Source organism: Stomoxys calcitrans, chromosome 1 (genome assembly GCF_963082655.1).
Source record: "Stomoxys calcitrans chromosome 1, idStoCalc2.1, whole genome shotgun sequence".
Lineage (NCBI taxonomy): Eukaryota > Metazoa > Arthropoda > Insecta > Diptera > Muscidae > Stomoxys > Stomoxys calcitrans.
Genome location: NC_081552.1, coordinates 140,425,425 through 140,445,503, shown reverse-complemented (window position 1 = coordinate 140,445,503; position 20,079 = coordinate 140,425,425). Strand labels below are relative to the sequence as shown.

The 20,079-nt window shown below is 38.1% G+C and overlaps 1 protein-coding gene across 2 annotated transcripts in view; it reads right to left on the bottom strand.

Moving 5' to 3' along the window:
- LOC106085333 (LIM/homeobox protein Awh) overlaps nucleotides 1-19,764 on the bottom strand; it is a 101,817-nt gene extending 82,053 nt beyond the window's left edge. For both annotated transcript variants that reach the window (XM_013249551.2, XM_013249552.2), the window contains exon 1: nucleotides 19,211-19,764. In XM_013249551.2, the coding sequence (XP_013105005.1) occupies nucleotides 19,211-19,216 (6 nt within the window). In that variant the 5' untranslated portion in view covers nucleotides 19,217-19,764. The remainder of the gene's footprint in view (nucleotides 1-19,210) is intronic.
- Nucleotides 19,765-20,079: the final 315 nt, after the last annotated feature.

Sequence of the window (20,079 nt, the reverse complement as noted above, 5' to 3'; positions counted from 1 at the left end):
ACCTCGAAATATTCTTGTAAGACCCCATAAAGTTTATATATTCTTGATCGGCGTGGCATTTTAAGTCGATCTAGCCATGTCCGTCCGTCCGTCCGTTTGTCGAAAGCACAGTAACTTTGGAAGGAGTAAAGCTAGACTCTTGAAATTATGCACAAAAACACTTCTTATTAGTGTTGGTAGGTTAGGATTGTAAATGGGCCAAATCAGTCCATGTTTTGATATAGGTGCCATATAAACCGATCTTTACTTCTTGGGCCTCTATAGGGCGAAATTCCCATCCGATTTGGCTGAAATTTTGCACGTATCACTTCCAACAACTGTGCTAAATATGTTTCAAATCGGTTCATAGCCTGATATAGCAGCCATATAAACCGATCTTGGGTCTTGACTTCTTTTGCACGTGGTGAATTGGTATGTGCCAAGTATGATCTAAATCGGTTGATAACCTGATATAGCTGCCATATAAACTGTTCTCCCATTTTGACACTCTGAATTGATGTAGGGCGCAATTTCTACTCGATTTGCCTGAAATTTTCGAGGGGGTATTTTTCTATGGCTTTTAACAGCCATGAAAAGTACGGTCCATATCGGTGAATAACTTGATGTAGCTTATATATACGAGTATATATTGAAAAAGTCATTCAAAGAACTTGACAAATGCTATCCGAAAAAATTCCCTCTCCCCATTCAATTGGAATAGAAGGATTCTATAGAAATTAATTCAGAATGGGGCTGAATATGTTAATAGGAAGGAAATTTTATGATTGTTAAAACTTTGTGTTCACTATTGAGACATTTTAGAAAATAATTCACATGTGTTTTTTTTACAGAAATTTTTGGCAGTAAATCGTTTAGTCAGAGAAATAATAATTCACATGTATGTTTTTTTTACAGAAATTTTTGGCAGTAAATCGTTTAGTCAGGGCAAGTTTGCAAGTTTTGCCCTTTTCCGTTTTGCCGTAACATTTAAATAGACGTAAAAAACTGCTAAATGTTAATTGAAATGAGTAAAATGGCTAATACGGCCTTCTACAGACAATCAAATATAAAATTGTTTATTTTCCAATAAATGACATGATTATTTAATTAATAAGAGTAAACGGAATGTATGTGTATCAAAATTTACATTAAAGTCCGTAAGTGACGTTTCTCCTCACTCCTTGTCTCCCGATACCTCTACTTCATGTGGCGGGTTGCTCTATATGCCGCATTCTTGGCTTCAGTAGCATCCCGGCACTCTTGGCCGTACCATGGGTTTCTTGGACGAGGCTTCCGGTACCCAAGTACGGGTTTCGCGGCATTTTCCATGGAGTGGGCAATAGTTTGCCACTGCGCCATTATATCATTGGAACAAGAAGTGCTTTCATCAAGCAGTTGGGTCAGTCGAGTGGAGTATGCCGCTGCCACCTGTTGTGTTCGAGCTTCCGTGCAGTGCCAGATCGTACCTATCTCGCCATGTTCAAATGGGTGCGAACCTGTGCTGCAACAAGGTAATGACCCCAATCTATATTCGCTACACGGATCGATCATACATCTAACACGCTGGATGAATGCCTCCCATCTACCACAACGTGATCAATTTGGCTCCTCGTATTTTGATCGGGTGAAAACCATGTAGCTTTGTTATTTTTTTTTTTATTTTGATATCTGGTGCTACTACGATTTTCAAGAGCAGAGTCTCAGTGAGGAGTCAGGTGGCACTGGCTCTTAATTAAATACTGAGTGCCAATGATACTCGAGATGACAAGGCGAGTTATTGGCGCCGTCAAATAACCAATGGCTAACATCAGCGTCTGTTCTCAGGTTAGGGGCGGCTGGGGGCGAGCGTCGGATCTTGGAGCAAGCGGCTCGCAACAAACAGGGATACATGTGCATGAGGTGGGGGCGCTGGGCCAGTAACCCGCCCCCGGAAAACTATGAGAACTACAATGAGACACAAAGGAATAGTAAAAACGGACTTGTGGTTAGTCGAAGACTGATACACCTTGTCTCCAGCTTTACTCCGGTGAATGAGAGCCTAGCCACAATCCGCATAAAAGTCAAATTCTTCAACATCAGCCTTATTTGTGCCCATGCCCCGACGGAAGACAAAGACGAGCAGGCCAAGGATATTTTCTACGAGTACCTAGAGAGAGAATATGACCGCTGCCCCGCACATGATATTTAAATCGTTCTGGGAGATTTAAATGCGAAGATAGGGAAGGATGACATTTTTGGTCCAACTGTCGGAAAGTTTAGCCTCCAGTAATGGGTTGAGGCTGATAGATTTCGCCGCGGCAAAAAACATGGTAGTTAGTAGCACCAGAAATTGTACGCTACATACCCCTTATATTAAAAGATAAGATGTAATGTACAAGTTTTTCAAGTAATTGTGATATTTTTAGGATACAAACAGCAGAAAATGGTTGTTGTCTTAGCAAAACAGTATTCAGCAAACAGTTTTGCTGGTTTTACTAAAAATTTGTGTATTCCATATTATATTTAAGTATAAGAGGTGTATAGAGTACCTTTTCTTCTAATTTACTACAAGTTGATGATATTGTTGTTATTAAACATTAAAAAAAATATACCCCTAAAGTGACCGAAAACGTGTATTAAAATGTAGGATATGCTTCAATTATTGTTTTGAAGCTAATAAATTAGAGAAGGTTTCCTTAAATAGTTAAAAAAAAAAAAAATTACTTTTAAAAACTGCAGACAGTGTTGACTGATATAAGCAAACTTTCTTCTCCGGTCTGGTTGCAAGACCTCAGTTAGTTAAGAAACCTTCAGAGGACACTCAGCTTACATCTATTTGTGATATTTTTGCATCCATTTTTGTCCAATTAGTTTCAAATGCTAATGGTGGTGTGGTGTTAGTGCAGTTAAAAAAGTGCAACATTTATGTTGTTTTCTAAGAATTAGCTTACAATGTTTTCGATAACATTAAACGACAGATGGTGTTCATGATCTTAGGCCGATTTAAGATTTGTTTTTCTTCAACACTCTCCAAAAAGGTCCCGAAATGAAGTGTGTTAAAATTTAATAAAAACAACAACAACGATCGTGTACAGATACTCGTTTTAAGAAGCTAAGCAAGAATATGGTTTGTATTGGACCACATTATAAATTCAATATGTTATTGTTGTCGTCAGCTTAAAAATGTCAATAGCGCAACAGGAGATGAAAAGCGATTGATCAGAAGTGAGTCGAAGGTCTACTGCATCATGCTAGGAAAAAAAAGAAGAAACACATATCAGTAATCACCCAGCATAGAAAACGAAACCCCCAAGAGCATCCCTCAAACGGCATTCAAGGCGGCGATTCTTTGTCCCACCGTGTTTCATGTGTCCATCCACCCGAACGCCAGACCCTCAATGGCTCGATTTGTTTCGACCAACTTTTCAAAATATGCATAATCGTCAAGCTTTTGAATATTAATTAGGCAATGATTTTGTTATTGTTGTGGATTAAATCTCATAGAAAAAATAATCCATTGGTAGTTATTTATGAAGTCGAAAGCCATCAAACGAAAAAGAAACACATTTCGAAATGTGAAGTGAAAACCCTGGTAGTCAAGACGCTGACGATGACGCCGATGCTAACGCTGATTATGCTTGCTTGCTCGCAGGCTGCTTGAAGCTGTGGCCACTGATGATCATTCGCTCTCGCCCCTGTCTCCCGATGTACAAGGGAAATGAAACACCGTTTTGGCGGCTGGCTAAGATCATGGGATGATGACATGACATGCGGACGATATTTATCACCGGCCTTTAAAAACAAAACCTAAATCGAATTTATGGATTTTGAGGTTAAACACTGCTTGAGTTACGCCCCATCGTTATGGATACGTAAATTTCGTACAAATAATTATTTATTCGGATCAATGTGATGCGAAGGGGAACGGAACGGTAAAACGACGTACCATCATTTTTGATGACTTTTTGTAGGGTTATCGATCTGGTCAAGCAGCGCAGGTTGATGTGAACATCTGACTCAGAAAAGGAAGCTAGTGTCCCAGAGACTTGGACACAATTGGCAAAACTAAAACGGAACCTTAACACATTTTTGTCCACCACAGATGTTTTGCGGTTAGATAGACACCAAGGGATTTGCTTTGTGTCGCCCATAAGATGATTGGCCATCAGCGTCCCTCATTATGAGTAAGGCGCTTTGACAAAATTAAAGCGGACAGCATGAGAATATCGTAATTAACTTACCAAACCTTCTCTGTATATGTGTGAGTTTGTTTGCAAGGCTGCACATTGGGCTTGTCCTTTGTCCTAGAGTCCTCAAGGCCTTTGACAATGGACAAAAGGAAGAAATAAGAAAATAAACAACATCTTGACTTGTGACAAACACAAAAAAAACATCAATAAAGGGGGATGACTCTAGCCGATGTCTGACCAGCGAGAACAACAGCAAATTGTCTGGCTCACAAGGGATTTGGCTAAACCTCAAGTGGAAGGCTGTTAGAAATCACACCTTTACTGTTTTATGGGCAGTTGCGCATGCGCCTGCGCCTCGCTACAACACAATGAACTGTGATCGTCTTGTCCGTCCACTGTGCAAACTAAAAACAAATGGCACTTCTCATGTCGAACAATAGAGATGATGCGTAAGATCGCAAACATTTCGAAAGTCAGCTTGATTTTTAGCAGGTAATTGTGAATTCAGCGTTCGGTGCGCCCTAAAACAGACAATCTAATGAAAATGAAATTGCCCCTCAAACAGACGATTGTAAGCCACCCAACCACCGACGGCGGCCTATGTCCTCCTTGGGTATGAAGAGGAGGCTTTGGAACAAAAGATTTATCCTCAAGTGGGCATTGTTCCTCATTGAAGCATCTCAAATCCACAAAATAGCCTTTAAGGATGCTTGCATGCAACATAATAAACGAGCCAAACTAATACATCTTCACTTTCATGCACACACATACCCACAGAGGTACAGAGGACAATGTGTTAAATGCCGCTTAAGGACAACACCGTGGGCTGTGGGCTGAGGGCTTTGTGTTTGTCACATTCAACGCTGTAAGGATTTCCTGCAAGGGTTTCTGACAACGAACGTTGGTGTGTTTGTGACATAAGCACTTTATAGATGAAATTACCTTTCCTTTGTTCGGCGACCGTGGCATGATATGATGCTACTTCAGACATTTATAATGCGAAAATTCACACCATGTACCAAACAAGCGACCGACCCATCATAAAGCCAAACGGGCTAATGTGTTTTATGAACGACCACAACAAACCGCACCCAATCCCTCCCATTGTCTTATGTTTTTTTACATACTCAATCCTGCTATTTGAAAAGCATAAGCATTGGTTACAAAAATTATGGATGCGATAAGTTTTAGTCTTCAAATAGCTATGCTGTTGTTGCTGCTGCTGCGGGCAAACAAGCAAACACCCGTGTCCAAAAATGCGAAACAAATATTTATAGCGCGTCATTCGTTGGGTATCGTTATGCAACAACAAAGGATTTTTATTAAAAACTAATGACACCCATCCCTTTTCCCTGCACAGCAGCCAACTATTGCAGCACACATTTAGAACAATTTGTTGTAACTGATTGTCCATGACAGCTATCTAGAACCTAGGCAGGCATTCTCTTCTGCTTAATGATGCAGGATTCCTTTGGATGCAATTACGAAAACTCAGACATGCAGTACTTGGAGCCGTGACTCACTTATATTGGTTTCTCTTGGGAATCAAAGAGATTTTTGCTTTTTGAGACTTGAAGGACATTCCAACAGGTCCACCCAAGAAAAAATAAAATTTTTATTCATAAATTTAAAAAGTTTTACTCAGGTTACCAAAAGTTTACGCTGATAAAGGAAGAAGAACGTTACTTTTCCTGTTTTTGCAAATATTTTTAATACCATTTGGTATCCATTTAACTTCAAACGAAAGAGGCTATTAAGAACTGACGGCGTCACATTTTCCATCACGGCAGAAGTGCTGTTTAGCTTTTCATTTGAAATATTGACGTCATTATAAAATATTTTTTTTTTTTTTTTTTTTGATTAAATAATTTGTGTGCTTGAAAAAGTGTTCAAGTACTCGAAAGCAGTGAAATAAAAATAACACAAACTCTAAGGAAGCTATGTCAAAGACGTGATAAAGTATCTTTCGTGATAAACGATGATGTGTTGGGGTATCAATTGCAAAGTTGGTCTGAGTGTAGGATTGTTTTTGTTGTAATTATTAACATCAGACTCACTTAGACGTTTTCGTCCAATGTGATACCATAGGAAGAGAAGAAGGAAGATGGCTTCTAGCTTCTACCATTGAATCGTCCAGATCGCTTTGAAAAGCCCACCAACTTGAGAATGCTAACATCCGCCAAATCAGACATGTTCTCAAAGAAATGAGAATCTAAAGTGGGTCTACTTCTGACTGACAGGGCGGAACACAAACACAGTCAGTCTTCAGAAGTCGTTACTTGCAACCTAAAGTCTGTTAGCATGTTAACCGATCAAACAGTGACTTGTCATGATGCATATAATGACTGAGACATCTAGCCAGCGAGAGCAAAGTGGTAGACCTCTTCAAGTCTATCCATATGACAGCTTTATCCAAATATGGCCTGATATGGACGATGCGCAGTCCAGATATCGGATGGCCTAGTGGAAAGACCCTTAATCGGTAGATCGGTCTATATGGCAGCTATATCCAAGTTTAGTCCTACCTGGGTTATTTTCAGCTCGGGCAATGAGAGGCCTGGTGAAACTCACTGGCTCAAAATTTCAGCGAAATCGGGTAAAACCCTTATTCTATAAGACAGCTGTATCGAAATGTAGTCCGATCTGGACTATGTTCAGCACGGACAACGAGATGCCAAGTGCAACTCAATTTTCCAAATTTCAGCGAAATCGAGTAACAAATGAGGATTTTATGGGTTTTAGAGCCTTCATCGACAGATCGGTCTATATAGATATAGTTCGATCTGGACCAAACTGGTTGCGGATGTCCACAAGTGCCAAGTGTCACCGTGATGAATTTCAAAAAACAATCGGGTATCGGGTATCTACCTAAATCGGTATGATGAAATTAGTATTCCTCCATTCTATATGGTGGAGGGTATAAAAAGTTATGGAGGGTAATAAGTTTGGTCACAATATTCTCAGAAAGCGTGGACCAATTCCATCTAATTCCATGGCATTTGAAACGCATTTGAAAACCCCATTCTCTTCTACACTGCGGAAAGTAAATAGATTGTCAATGGATGCAGTGCAAAGCTGTTCATATATATTGGAAAAAATATAACTTATATCGAAGACGAACCAAAACTTATACACCCAAAACAGTAGTAAAATAAATGAACTTAACATTTAATATGGACGACCTTGACAATACAAAAAAAAAAAAGAATTCAGCAAAACAATGGAAAATTCCAAATTTGCCACACTTTTTGTACAGACATCGTATATGGCATATTTTATTACTTGGACAGTGTGTTATTTTTGTTGGAATTGCGCGTGATTCCCAATTCCCTTGTCCAATTTTGAAAAGCTTTTGATATAGTCATAATCAAGGGTCATTTTTTAACAAACAAAAAAGTTTTAATAAAATTTAAAAAAATCGGAAATGATGCTAATGACCCTAATAAACAACACCGTGGCGCAGAGGCTAGCATGCCATGTTAAAACTTGAAACGTCTGTGGTGGCGCTATGAGGCAAGCCGTTTCGACTCAGCAAAGAAAGGAGGCCCCTTATCGTGGAGCTTAAACAATAATCCGACTGTACTCATTGATATGAGAGTAGTATCCCCTGTTCCTAAATGGAATGTTCATGGGAAATTTAGTAAACAACATAAACAGTAATAACAGTAACTTTTCATTTCGAACATGTTTTCAATTTTGATTGCATTTCTACACTTCTTCAATTAATATTATCACAATTCAATTCTTTGTTTTGCCTCAAAGCACATTCTATTCTCACTTGATTGATATCTATTTCAATGTCACGATTTTCACAAAATCGCAACCTTTTACATTGCAAACCAAAATGATATTATTTCTAAGGAATTATAATAGTTATAAAAGGCATAATTATGCCCTACACCACTACTTATACTTAGTGAATTTGTTTGTAACACCCAGAATGAGGCGAGGTAGACCCATTGATATGCCGATCGTCTCAGAATCACTTTCTGATTCGATTAAGCTGTGTCCGTCTGTCCATACAAATTTGCGTACAAAGTACATGTCGCAATTCACATTTGATCGTCTCCAAATCTGGCACAGGCATGTTTTCGCCTCAGAGACGAAGCCTATTGAAATTCGAAAAAATCGTTTCAGATTTGGATATAGCTCTCATATATATATATATATGTCGCCCGGTTTTCACTCCTAGAGCAACTGCGCATATATTGACCAATCGTCCCAAAATTTTGTACAACGCTTTCCTCGATGACTTCTACAATATCCATAAAGTTAAGTCGAAATCGGTTCAGATTTAGACATAGCTCCAATGTATATGTTCGTCTAATTTTGAGAAATATTGCAATAAAGTGCTCATTTGTTAACCGATTCTCTCGAAATTTGGCAGAAAGAATTTACTTATGACTCTTAATATTAGTGGTGAATTAAATAGAAATTGGTTCAGACTTAGATATATTGTTGCTGCCATATATGTATATCACCCTTCTAGAGCCACTGAAAGCGCATTTATTTACCAATCTTGCATAACGCTTTCTTCAATGCCCACCACAATATCTAAGAAGTTTAGTCAAAATCGGTTCAGATCTCGATGTAGCTCCCATACATATATTCGTCGGATTTTGGGTAATGTGCCATAATGTTGTCATTATGGCGTATTAATAACAGTTTGAACATATTTGCCGGAAAATTAATACGGATTGTTTAAAAACCCATCCGAAAACATCTGCGGAGGTGCATCAAAATTGGATATAGCTCCCACTTTGTACCTATAGAGTAAGTGTAAGGCAAAAATGTTTCCTGTAGCAAAAAATAAATAAACTGTCAATTTAAATGAGCAGTAATTTTTTGCAAAAACATCAAACATTTTCTGCTGTTTTCAGATGGCGAAAGGTTGATTATAGCCTCTTAATTCGAAAAGTATGTACCACCTAACCTTTTTTTCATCCTAATTATTTTTTATTTATTTATTCTTAGTTAACGAACATCTCAACAATATGATAAAAATCTTATAAGCATAGTGCAGGCTTAAAAAACTTTGTAAAGATACTCGTAATAGATCAATAAAAACAGATGAACGAAGAAATTATTAATGTTTCAAATGAGAAAAATACAATTTTAAAATATTTAATTTAGAAGAAAAATGAAAAAGTCTTGTCTTAAAAATTGACGCGTCACTGATGTTTTGGATTGCATGAGGAGGAGTATTCCAAGGACGTATGGTATTCGTGTAAAACTGACATTCAGTAAATAGGCTCCTTCTTCTACGAGGGGCAAGTATCTTACCCCTTCTAAATGGGGCGAATATTAATTTGCAATTTTGGCCATGAACATTCCATTAAGGAACAGCGGGGATAGTTCTCTCACATCAATGAGTGCTCTCCGATACAAGTTTAAGCTCAGTGATCAGATACCTCCTTTTTTAATATCGAGCAACTAACGGGCCTCTGAGTGATACCATTTAGAAAAGAAGTCTACACGGCTGATAACCTAAGGTAATAACCCCACAAGTGTCGCCAGAACTAGAAAGGAAGTTATCGCTGCAATGTTGTTCTGATGTTTTCGCCGGTATTCGAACGCAGGCTTTCAGCGTCAGACCGGAACATGATAACCTCTGAGCTACGGGTATTCAGACAAGAAATAACGCGCACAATTGCCCAAGATTCACTAAGTTAATTGCCTCCATTCACTGGTACGCTATCAGACAAACAGCTGATTTGCGTTCCAATAAGAAGGAGAAAAACGACTAATCGGATGAGTGGCGAAAGAAGACTTGGGCAATTTTCTTTGTAATTGGATTTCACTATGGGTGTATTGGTGTCATTTACAAGTGCCAATTATGCTCACTTACATTTTGGCTTTGGTGAGCTGAAGACAATCTTAACATTTTTGATGAAATTGAAACACTTATCTAAATATAAATGTCGTTCATCCTTGACCCAAAAAAGTAACAGGTGAAAAATTTATTACACATTTGTGAAAAGTTATAATTTTATGCCTTCTGGTTTTAGGGCATTTCGAGAACATTTGCGGTCTCGCAAACAAAATCGAGAAATATGCATTATTTTTTCCTTTTCTCACGTGTTTTAGCAGTTTTTTTCGCCACATGTACGTTTTTCCAAACTGTAGCTCTGGCCACATATTGTCCCACTCACACAACGTAAGGCCATGTGAATAATTTTATACTAGCTAGTGAAACCCATACTCACTCGTCACTCTTCCTCATAGCTTGTCACTCACATTGATAAGTGAAACAGGTCCTTAATCAAAAATCAGCAGAAAGTGTTTGCTGGGCTCAGTAAGCTTATTTTTCTGGGTCTGGGGAACATACGCAATTTGATCAAGATAATATCGAATATTTCCAACAACGTCCAGAGGGACAGTGAAGGATATTTAAATATTTTGATTCCGTTTCTGTTATTGGAATTCCGAACTATTGATTGAAGGCATGCATGCCCCCACAATTTTAACATTCCGATGAACACTTAATTCCCACTCAATGTTAACCAAAGATTTATTTTTTCTGTAGGAGTTGGATCAGTTGTCTACATATCCCCAACAACCATAACTGACTAGGCGAGCATAATTGATTGGTTACTGTTTGGCAAAAAAAAAAATTAATGTTAATGTCATCGATTATTTGGAGATTTGAGGCTTCCAATATGGAAATTTGAAAGTAACAACAACAGTATCCTAACTGATTTTTAACGCTAATGAAATCTGAGCCAAAATAAAATCAAAGCGACAAACTTGGGGAATATGATGAACAAATTTCAATCTCTAAACACAGATGACGATGGGGATCATTTAAAAATGCGTAAAATACAAGTGTGGGTGGTATTTATCAGAAACCATTTGGATGATCATCGTCGCCGCCGCTTGAGACGATAACAAAATTTCGGATCAATAAACCAAAGAGGAAACAACAACAAGAACCTTACCAAAACCAGAGAAGACAGTCATGCGGACACAGCATCTTCGAAAAGAGACTGCCCGACGGGCAAGCACAGAAATGAGCCGCAACCGAATGGTGTGGTCTGTCTGTCTGCTTTTGTATGTGTTGAAGGGAATTAACAACAAATTGAAGCATTTGTAAGTTATCAGATATACTCAGCGGGATGGCGGTACATTTGAGCGCAAATATCTCAGCACTATCACTGCACAAAAAATCGATTAAACACACACTCGCACAAAATCGATTTCAATTGTGAAAACAAAATGTATAAATAATGCCGATGCTGGAGCTGAATGAAGCTGATGATGTCGACGAATGGATTGGACAGATGGATGGATGGTTGGCCGCCGACATCGATAACATTGTCAGTATGTATGTATGTATTAGCAAAACCGTTTATTACGACAATTTAATCATTGTGGCCATTTCAATCATCACAAAGCAGCGAAGGCTAACCCTCTCCCACCCAGACCAAAGCGTAAAGGTTGCATCTCTTCGAGCACTTACGAGCACTTACTACACGTACTACACACGAAGCTCTGCACAAATATGAATGAATGCCTTACATTACCCATTACCCAAATGGTTAAGCTCACATACTCATATATTAAATAATTTTTTTTATAACTCATTCGGATATATTGGCAGTTTGGTAGAGGGGATCAGACCATTTTGCTGCATCACTCCTAAGACGAATTGAATTTACACGAGTCAATAAACAACAATCCATCGACAACATCTACAGCCATTGACCACCAAACAACTTCTTTTGTTGGTCGTGGCGAAGTTTGTAGAGTGTTGAATGTTTTGGACAAAATCACTTCAATATTTCGCTATGGTATGCATCACCAACGCAACTCGTCATCCACATCATAATATCGACTTAACAGATTGCCACATATAGAAGCCAACAATACCCCCTTCTGGTCCAACACCAGTGTATGCGATCAGTACCGCGCTGTTGCATGTCAATCTCCAACTGAGCTTTCAATGCTTTGATCTGTAAGACCCGCCTGTCAATAAGACTCATCTCCATCCTCTTGCGCTGCAGCACGTTGCTTGGAACGTCTCCTCCACCACATCATGGTCATATTTATTTTATAACATGGTGTTATGTTCGAACAAAAGTCCCATCGATGGATTTCTTTTAACATGGGTTCATTGTATTCGACCTCCCTATTGTTAAGGAAGTTTGTGTAGGCAGATTTTTCTCTTTCAAGGACTGTGGGCTGAGTCATCTCAGATGACCAGCAGCACGAGTGATACATAACTAAATGTTTGTTATTTACAACAATATATTGCAAATTTATACGATTTTTTCCTACGGTTACCCTCATAAAGAAGACCTGAAAAATATATAATTTCGTAAATAAAACAATGACAGCTAGGCATTGTTCCAATTTATATTTTCGTGATTTTTCGAACATATTCTAGCTCGTATTATTGGATTCAATGGTTTCTATTCAAAGAATAGCATAGCAAAAAACATATGCAAGTTAGGCAAGTGTGTGCTACAATATTTTTCAAAACCCTTTGGCTGGCATGGTGGATCCCGATTTCTGATACCCCCCTGTATCTTTATCATCGGAAATCGCAATCCACCATGCCAGACAAAGTGTTTTGAGAAACAGCATACACTTGCCTAACTTTTATAAATTCTTTGAACAGAGAGCATCGAATATGATCTCGAGCTAGAATATGTTCGAAAAATCAAGAAAAAAAAAAATTATATTTTATAGCCTGAAATAACAACACACGAGCGAACGAATCTAATTAAGTATCCAATCACTATATGATTATTACTCTGGTAAAAGTGGAGCCGTAGTTAGCTTGACTGTCCAATGCGCCACGACTGTATCATTGCATCACCTCGCTTACACTGGATATATTCGGATGGATTTCAGTATTCAGTAAAACTATTTGTTCTACAGCACGCCATAAAAATTGAGCTAAATCAGGCTGCCCTCAAGGTGAAAGTTTCGTATTCATCATTGCATCGAAAAAAAGTTGGCCCAAAATTTAAGATGTTTCCTTATTCGTAGGATTTTAGCAATGAAAAAGAGCCAAAGTACCGAAACTTTAAAATAAAGATGAAATCTTTAAATTTAATTGCCTATTTGCTAACGGACATGACCATCCGTTGATTCTTATTTTACTTTATAGATGACTGCCCAATTATTATTTTTTGAAAAATTCTTTTTTTTTTAAACTAAGCATTTTAACCTAAAAAAAAACCGAATCTTATATACCCTCCACCATAGATCGCATTTGTCGAATTCTTTTCCCGACATCTCTTTTTAAGCAAACAAGGGATAAAAGAAAAGAATTGCAATAATATTGGAGCTATATTAAGTTATGGTACGACGGACTGTAATTGAGTTGAACGTTGGAGACCATAATTCGAGTAAGAATTGCACCCTTTAGGGGCTCAAGAAGTAAAATAGAGAGATCGGTTTATATGGGAGCTGTATCAGGCTATAGACCGATTCAGACCATATTTGACAAGTATATTGAAGGTTATCGGAGAAGCCGTTGTACAAAATTTCAGCCCAATCGGATAATAATTACGCCCTCTGGAAGCTCAAGAAATCAGATCCCAGGTTATCGATCGATTTGAACCATATTTCACACAGTTTTTAGAATTCATAACAAAGCACGTCGTGCCAAATTTCAGCTAAATCATCGGAGAGGAATTGCACCCTTTAGTTGCTCAAGATCCAAGATCGGTTAATATGGCAGCTATATCAAAACACCGTTATATCCATTTACAATCCCAACCGACTTACACTAATAAGTTAAGACAGTTAGCGTGCTTTCGACAGACAGACGGACGGACGAACATGGCTAGATCGACTTAAAATGTCATGACGATCAAGAATATATTTACTTTATGGGGTCTTAGACAAATATTTCGAAGAGTTACAAACAGAATGACGAAATTAGTATACCCCCATCCTATGGTGGAGGGTATAATAAACATTTGAAGACTCTCCTATTAGTACGGCTAATTTGCGTCTTTAACTACGTTTCACTGTTTTCTTGCCCAACGTCAATTTCATTACTTTAGTTTTATATTTTTGTCTCTAATGATAGGAGGGAAAGTGAAGGATTAATTAACCTACCATTTGAAATAAAAAATCCTTAATATGAAGGAAAATATTATTCACCAAAGGGAATGTTTCTCTACAAAGTTGGAAAATTTACCATCTTTAAATTAAGTTTGCTTAGGCTGGAATCTTAAAAATTAGAATAAACATTTTCGTCAATGTGAACAAGGAATAACCTAAACATTCAGATAGCAATCATCGGAAATAAAAATACAAGTTTTGCAATTCCTGGATGGAATTGTTGGGAATATGTTGGATGAAAGTTTGACACATGGCATAACTTTGCTATTAACAAACAAAAAAAAAAAATTGACAGAAAAATAAAGATTTGTTCCTTGTTCCCAGTAAATGGTAATGATTGCGAGGAAAAGAAGCCAATCCTTAAAAATTAAGATGCTGTCGTTAAATTTAATTGCTATACACTAGCGGACACAATTTTCCAGTTCGGATTTCGATTGCTGCTTGCTGTTAAAATTCAAATATTTAAAGACGCTACTATTTGTAAGTAATTTTTGTGTCTTCAACGAAGATACAACGCGTTTCTTGTCCCAAAGTCAATTTTCTAACCTTCAACGACTTATTGAACTTATTAAAACGGGTTTCATCTTTACTACGAGTATGGTGCCAAAAGTACACGACTTAACGAAGAAAATATCACACATTTGGAAAAAACTTTATTTCTCAACATAATCGATACCCTTCTTGTAGTAAGAACTGCTGGCTCCTCATAATAACCACCGACCGCAACTTCCACCTCTACATTACAGGAAAATCGTTTTTCGTCGAGCCAGTTTTTGAAATTTGGAAGCAAAATATGATTCAAGAAAGCTAAATCTGGCGAATCAGGTCCGTGCTGAAGCAATTCGAACTTGAACTGGTCCCAATTTTGTTCATATTTATAAATTTACCGTGCTCGTTTACATATAAGTGCTCCCCACAAAAAACTAAACACTGTAAAATCTCTTCTACTTTTAACGAAATTAATTATTTATCTCACTATTACCGCCATCTGTATGTCAGGTTGATTTTTTTTTTAATAATACATTAAAATAACATTTCAAAAAATTCTTTAATGCTATGTAAAAAATCATTCACCAAAGGGATTGTTTCCTTTAAAAATGGAAAGTGGGGCATCCTACCCAAAGACAGAGAAAAATGTTCAGGAGTTAGAAGTTGGAGTAGTTGGACGCTGGAGCATTTCCTTTGCCATTGCCCGGCTTTCGCGTCTAACAGATACCGGCACTTAGGGGGGACACAATACCAGACATGAACCAACTTAGGGCGTGGCATGAAAAACAATTAAGGATTTTGTAAGTAGCACGGAATTCCTGACTAAGATTCTCTTTTTCGAGGTTACTTTATGCCTAAAGTGGCATTGGGCAGATTAATTTCTGCAACCTCTTTACAACCCAGTAGTTTTTTTGTTTTTGGTTGCCCCGGGAGCAGATTTGGTAGCCTGCTCGTGGAGCGTGTGAGTTCGAAATTGACCAGAGGCCTGGTCTGTCATTACTGTGGTATCAGAATGGACTCAAATTGTCGTAGTGTGTTTAGGAAAAAACTCCCACTCTAACCTTAGAGACTTTTTCTAAACCTGTTATATTTATATTCATTTTAAACCCTGGCTCGCAATTACCGAAGTTACGAAAGAGTTGGTGGAGACTAAGAATTATCTGCCGTTTAAATGTATGAACATACTGACAGTTCTCGAGCATAAAAATCCGTGATGCGCCACTCACCGTGGCGCAGAGTTTAGCATGCCCGCCTACGACGCCGGCGTGAACATCAAAAACATTTTCAGCGGTGGTTTAACAGCGGAGGTCCATGATTTTTTGTTTCTTTAAAAAGATCGAATATTATCTTTCAAACAAGACATATTTTTTACCCTTCACCATAGGATAGGGGTTTACTAATTTCGCCATTCCGTTTGTAAATATCAAATATCGACATTTTAAGTCCTATTAGTGTAGGTCGGCTGGGATTGTAAATGAGCCATATCGGTCAATGTTTTGAAATAGCTCCATATAAACCGATATACTGCTTATATTTCTCGAGTCTCTAGGGAGCGCAATTCTTATTCGATTTAACTGAAATTTTGCTATTGACTTCTCCTAAGACATTCAAAATTCGTGCCAAATATGGTCTGAATCGGTTCAAAACCTGATAAAGCTCCCACATAGACCGGTTTACCGATTGTACATCTTGAGCCCCCAAAAGGCGCAATTTTTATCCGATTTGGCTGAAAATTTGCGCAATGACTTCCCTTATGACCCTGATGCAGCTCTCATATAAACCGATCTTTCGATTGCACTTCTTGTTTCCCTAGACGGCGCAGTTCTTATCTGATATGGCTGACAATTTGCACAATGACTTCTCCTATGACCCTCAACATACGTGCCAAATATAATCGGTTCATAGACTGATATAACACCCATATGTACCGAATATACATCTTAAGCCCCTATTAATAGCAATTCATATCCGATTTGGCTGTAATTTTGCACATAGACTTCTACAATGGTTTCCAACATCTAAAGCAAGTATGGCTCGGATCGGTTCATAACCCGATATAGCTCCAGAAGCATAGCAATACTTATCCATTATCCTTCGTTTGCCTGTAACGAGATATCGGCCAACGAACTTCACAAAAGAAGAAGAGGGTATTTTACTTGTGCTTTAATCGGTTAACAAGAGGCTTTGTTATAGTAACTGAAGGGTGGAAAAGCGCAGAAAAAACTTCCTCAATCTGTAGGCTGCTTAGAAGATACCAAACAAAACATGTATGTATTTATTATTATGAACAAGAAGGAGCGTGCTAAGTTTGGCCGGGCCGAATCTTATATACCCTCCACCATGGATCGCATTTGTCTAGTTCTATGCGCAGTAGCTCTTTTTAGGCAAACAATGAATATTGAATAAGAACTGTTATGTTATTGGAGCTATTCAAGTTATAGTCCGATTCGGACCATAAATGAATGCTAAACATTGTAGAAGTCATTATGTAATATTTCAGTTTATTCGGATAAGAATTGCGCCTTGTAGGGGCTCAAGAGGGACAATCGGGAGATAGGTTTATATGGGAGCTGTATCAAGCTATAAGTATGTTGGAAGACATGAAAGAAGCCGTTGTACAAAATTTCTACCCAACCGGATAAGAATTGCGCCCTCTAGTGGCTCAAGAAGTCAAGACGAAACACTACGTTCAAAATTTCAGCTAAATCGGATGGGAATTGTGCGCTCTATTGGCTCAAGAAGTCAAGATCCAAGATCGGTTTATATGACAGCTATACCAGAATATGAACCGTTTTGAATCATACTTAGCACAGTTGTTGGAAATCACACCAAAACACTGCGTGCAAAATTGCGCCCGCTAGAGGCTCAAGAAGTCAAGACCCAAGATCGGTTTATATGGCAGCTATATCAAAACATGGACCGATTTGACCCATTTACAAACTCAACCGACCTACGCTAATAAAAAGTATTTGTGCAAAATTTCAAGCGTTTTCCATGCACTCCAACCAAACAGAATTTGTGCATTGGGACCACTGAATATTTTTTTCTTTTTGTATCGTAGTGCCAGTCGATTACTCAGAAAATATTTCCAAACATTATGCACGAAAATCTGCTCTTCTTCTCTAAAAAGAAAGAAAATGTAGTATTTCTGAATAATAAATTATGCTCAAATGCAATCATTATCGAGTTCACAATCAGCACGTGTGAAAACAAGTTTTTGATAATCGATAATCGCAAAATTCGATATCATCGAAATTTTAAAAATAAATATCGATTGACTACCGTTAATATATTTAATATTAATATTTAAATATTTTATAAGAAAGAAACAGAAAATGCTTTACATTTTGTCGCTAGTTAACTTGTCTTTGCAAATTAATCCTGTACAGTAATCCTTCGACAAAGCGATGACGCGCGATTCGATTTTCGATCTTAAATGTGTTTTTTTGGTTTGTTTGCTTTGATCTAATTTTTCGTACAGCATTAGTCGTGAATGTATGAATTGTTGTTAAATACTAATTAAAAATGAACTTTATAAAAAAATTAACTAAATTTTTGTTCTTATGCAATTTACGGGGCCTAGAAATAGGTCGGAGTTAAAATGACGAAGGATGACGTTAGTGTACTAAAAATAAGGATGACTTCCCAAGTTAAAATGAAAGAAAGGAACATTGACAACCGAAAATCGACAAATGCGTAAAAGTCCGAATTTTATATACCCTCCTCTTCCACCCACCATGGGTCACACATGTTAAATCCTTTGCACGGCTTCTCTCTGTAGGCAGAAACTAAAAAGGTCATGACAGAAATCATCGTTCAAAACTTGAGCCAAAACGGATATGAATTGTGCCTTCTAAAGGCTCAAGAAACAAAATCGGAGATGAACCCATTTGGCCTATTGACAAATTCCCACCCAATGACATAGTTCAGAAGTATCTGTACAAAATTTCATTCATATCGTACTTAGGTTAGGTTGAAAAGAGGGTGTGGATATTAATCCGCCCATGCCACTATGGGCATACACCTAAGCTAGTAATCGGCTTGTTGTGCGCTCTAAAAACTAAAAAGTAACCTCCAAGAAGAAAATTTAAAGCTAGGAATTCTGTGCTACTCCCCTAACTAACTTCGTATTCCCGGCCAGTAGTAGTAAAACAAAAATCTTATTTGGATAAGTTAATCTGAAGAAGGATCGGTCCTTTATTTTTTTTATTTTTTTTTTTTTTTCAAGGGAGCACTACTTTCCTTGAACAAACGTATAAACGCATATGTATAGAAGAAAATCCATTCTATATGACATGATGATTGGAGCCGCTCTATTCGTATCTGACATTTGTAGTACATAAGAAACGTCATATGGACACAGAAAGCGACAGCGCATATGACAAATACATATCCTCAGATAGCACCTCAATCCATATTCACTTTGCGACGGGTCCTGTAGAGCTTTGACTGATGCCATTTCAAACCGCCGGCTTTTCTAATTTGTAGCTTACCTTCATTTTAAGTGCCTCCACAATTTTGGCGGTTTATAATCCACTGGAAGGAAGAGTTAAAAATTCCGATGACTTTCTTAGAGCCTATACCAACTGAGCAGCCAAGGAAATACGGCAAATCCAGAGATAGGCACTGTAAAGGTACATCCACCGATCGATCATACACAAAAAAAACACTCCCTAATATCCACTTTTCCGATTCAGCTTTGGAGATTTTCGATTTTCACAATGCGATTTTCACAATCGAAACACTTGTATTAGTTACACACTTTAATATGTATGTTGGAATTTTTCCTTGTATGGGTGTGTATGTAGTAATAATTCTTTTGTTACTTCACGCGATAGGTACATATGCATGTATGTATGTATGTGTATATGTAGATATAAAACCAACTCCGGATTTATTGGCAAACCAGAACGAACTGCGACGATGGCGCCTCGATTTTATTTAGAGAAAGAAGCACGAACGCGGCGAGGTTTTGTTAATAACATCGAAATGAGCTTCAGAGGAAAATACGCGTCAAGCCGTTGCTAAAATATTTCGTGCCACTCACACAAAGGCCCTCCATAAGAATACGAACGTCGTTACAACGCAAGACCACTCGTTGGACTGATTAGAGCCAGCTGCTGTACACAAGGCCGACAGCATGCAGGCGCGACGGCAATAGCACTCAACAGATTCGCTGTGGCGGAGCCGCGTGACGAGTAGGTTGAATAGTAGTTGGCTTATTCCACACTGCAGCCGGTCAACAACCACAAAACCAGTTTGTCAGTCAGTAAGCGACCAATAAGCCGTGAGCTCACATCCATGATCATAAACTCAACGCTCACTCACACTAACACTCTTAAACCCACCCCGCTGCCAAGCT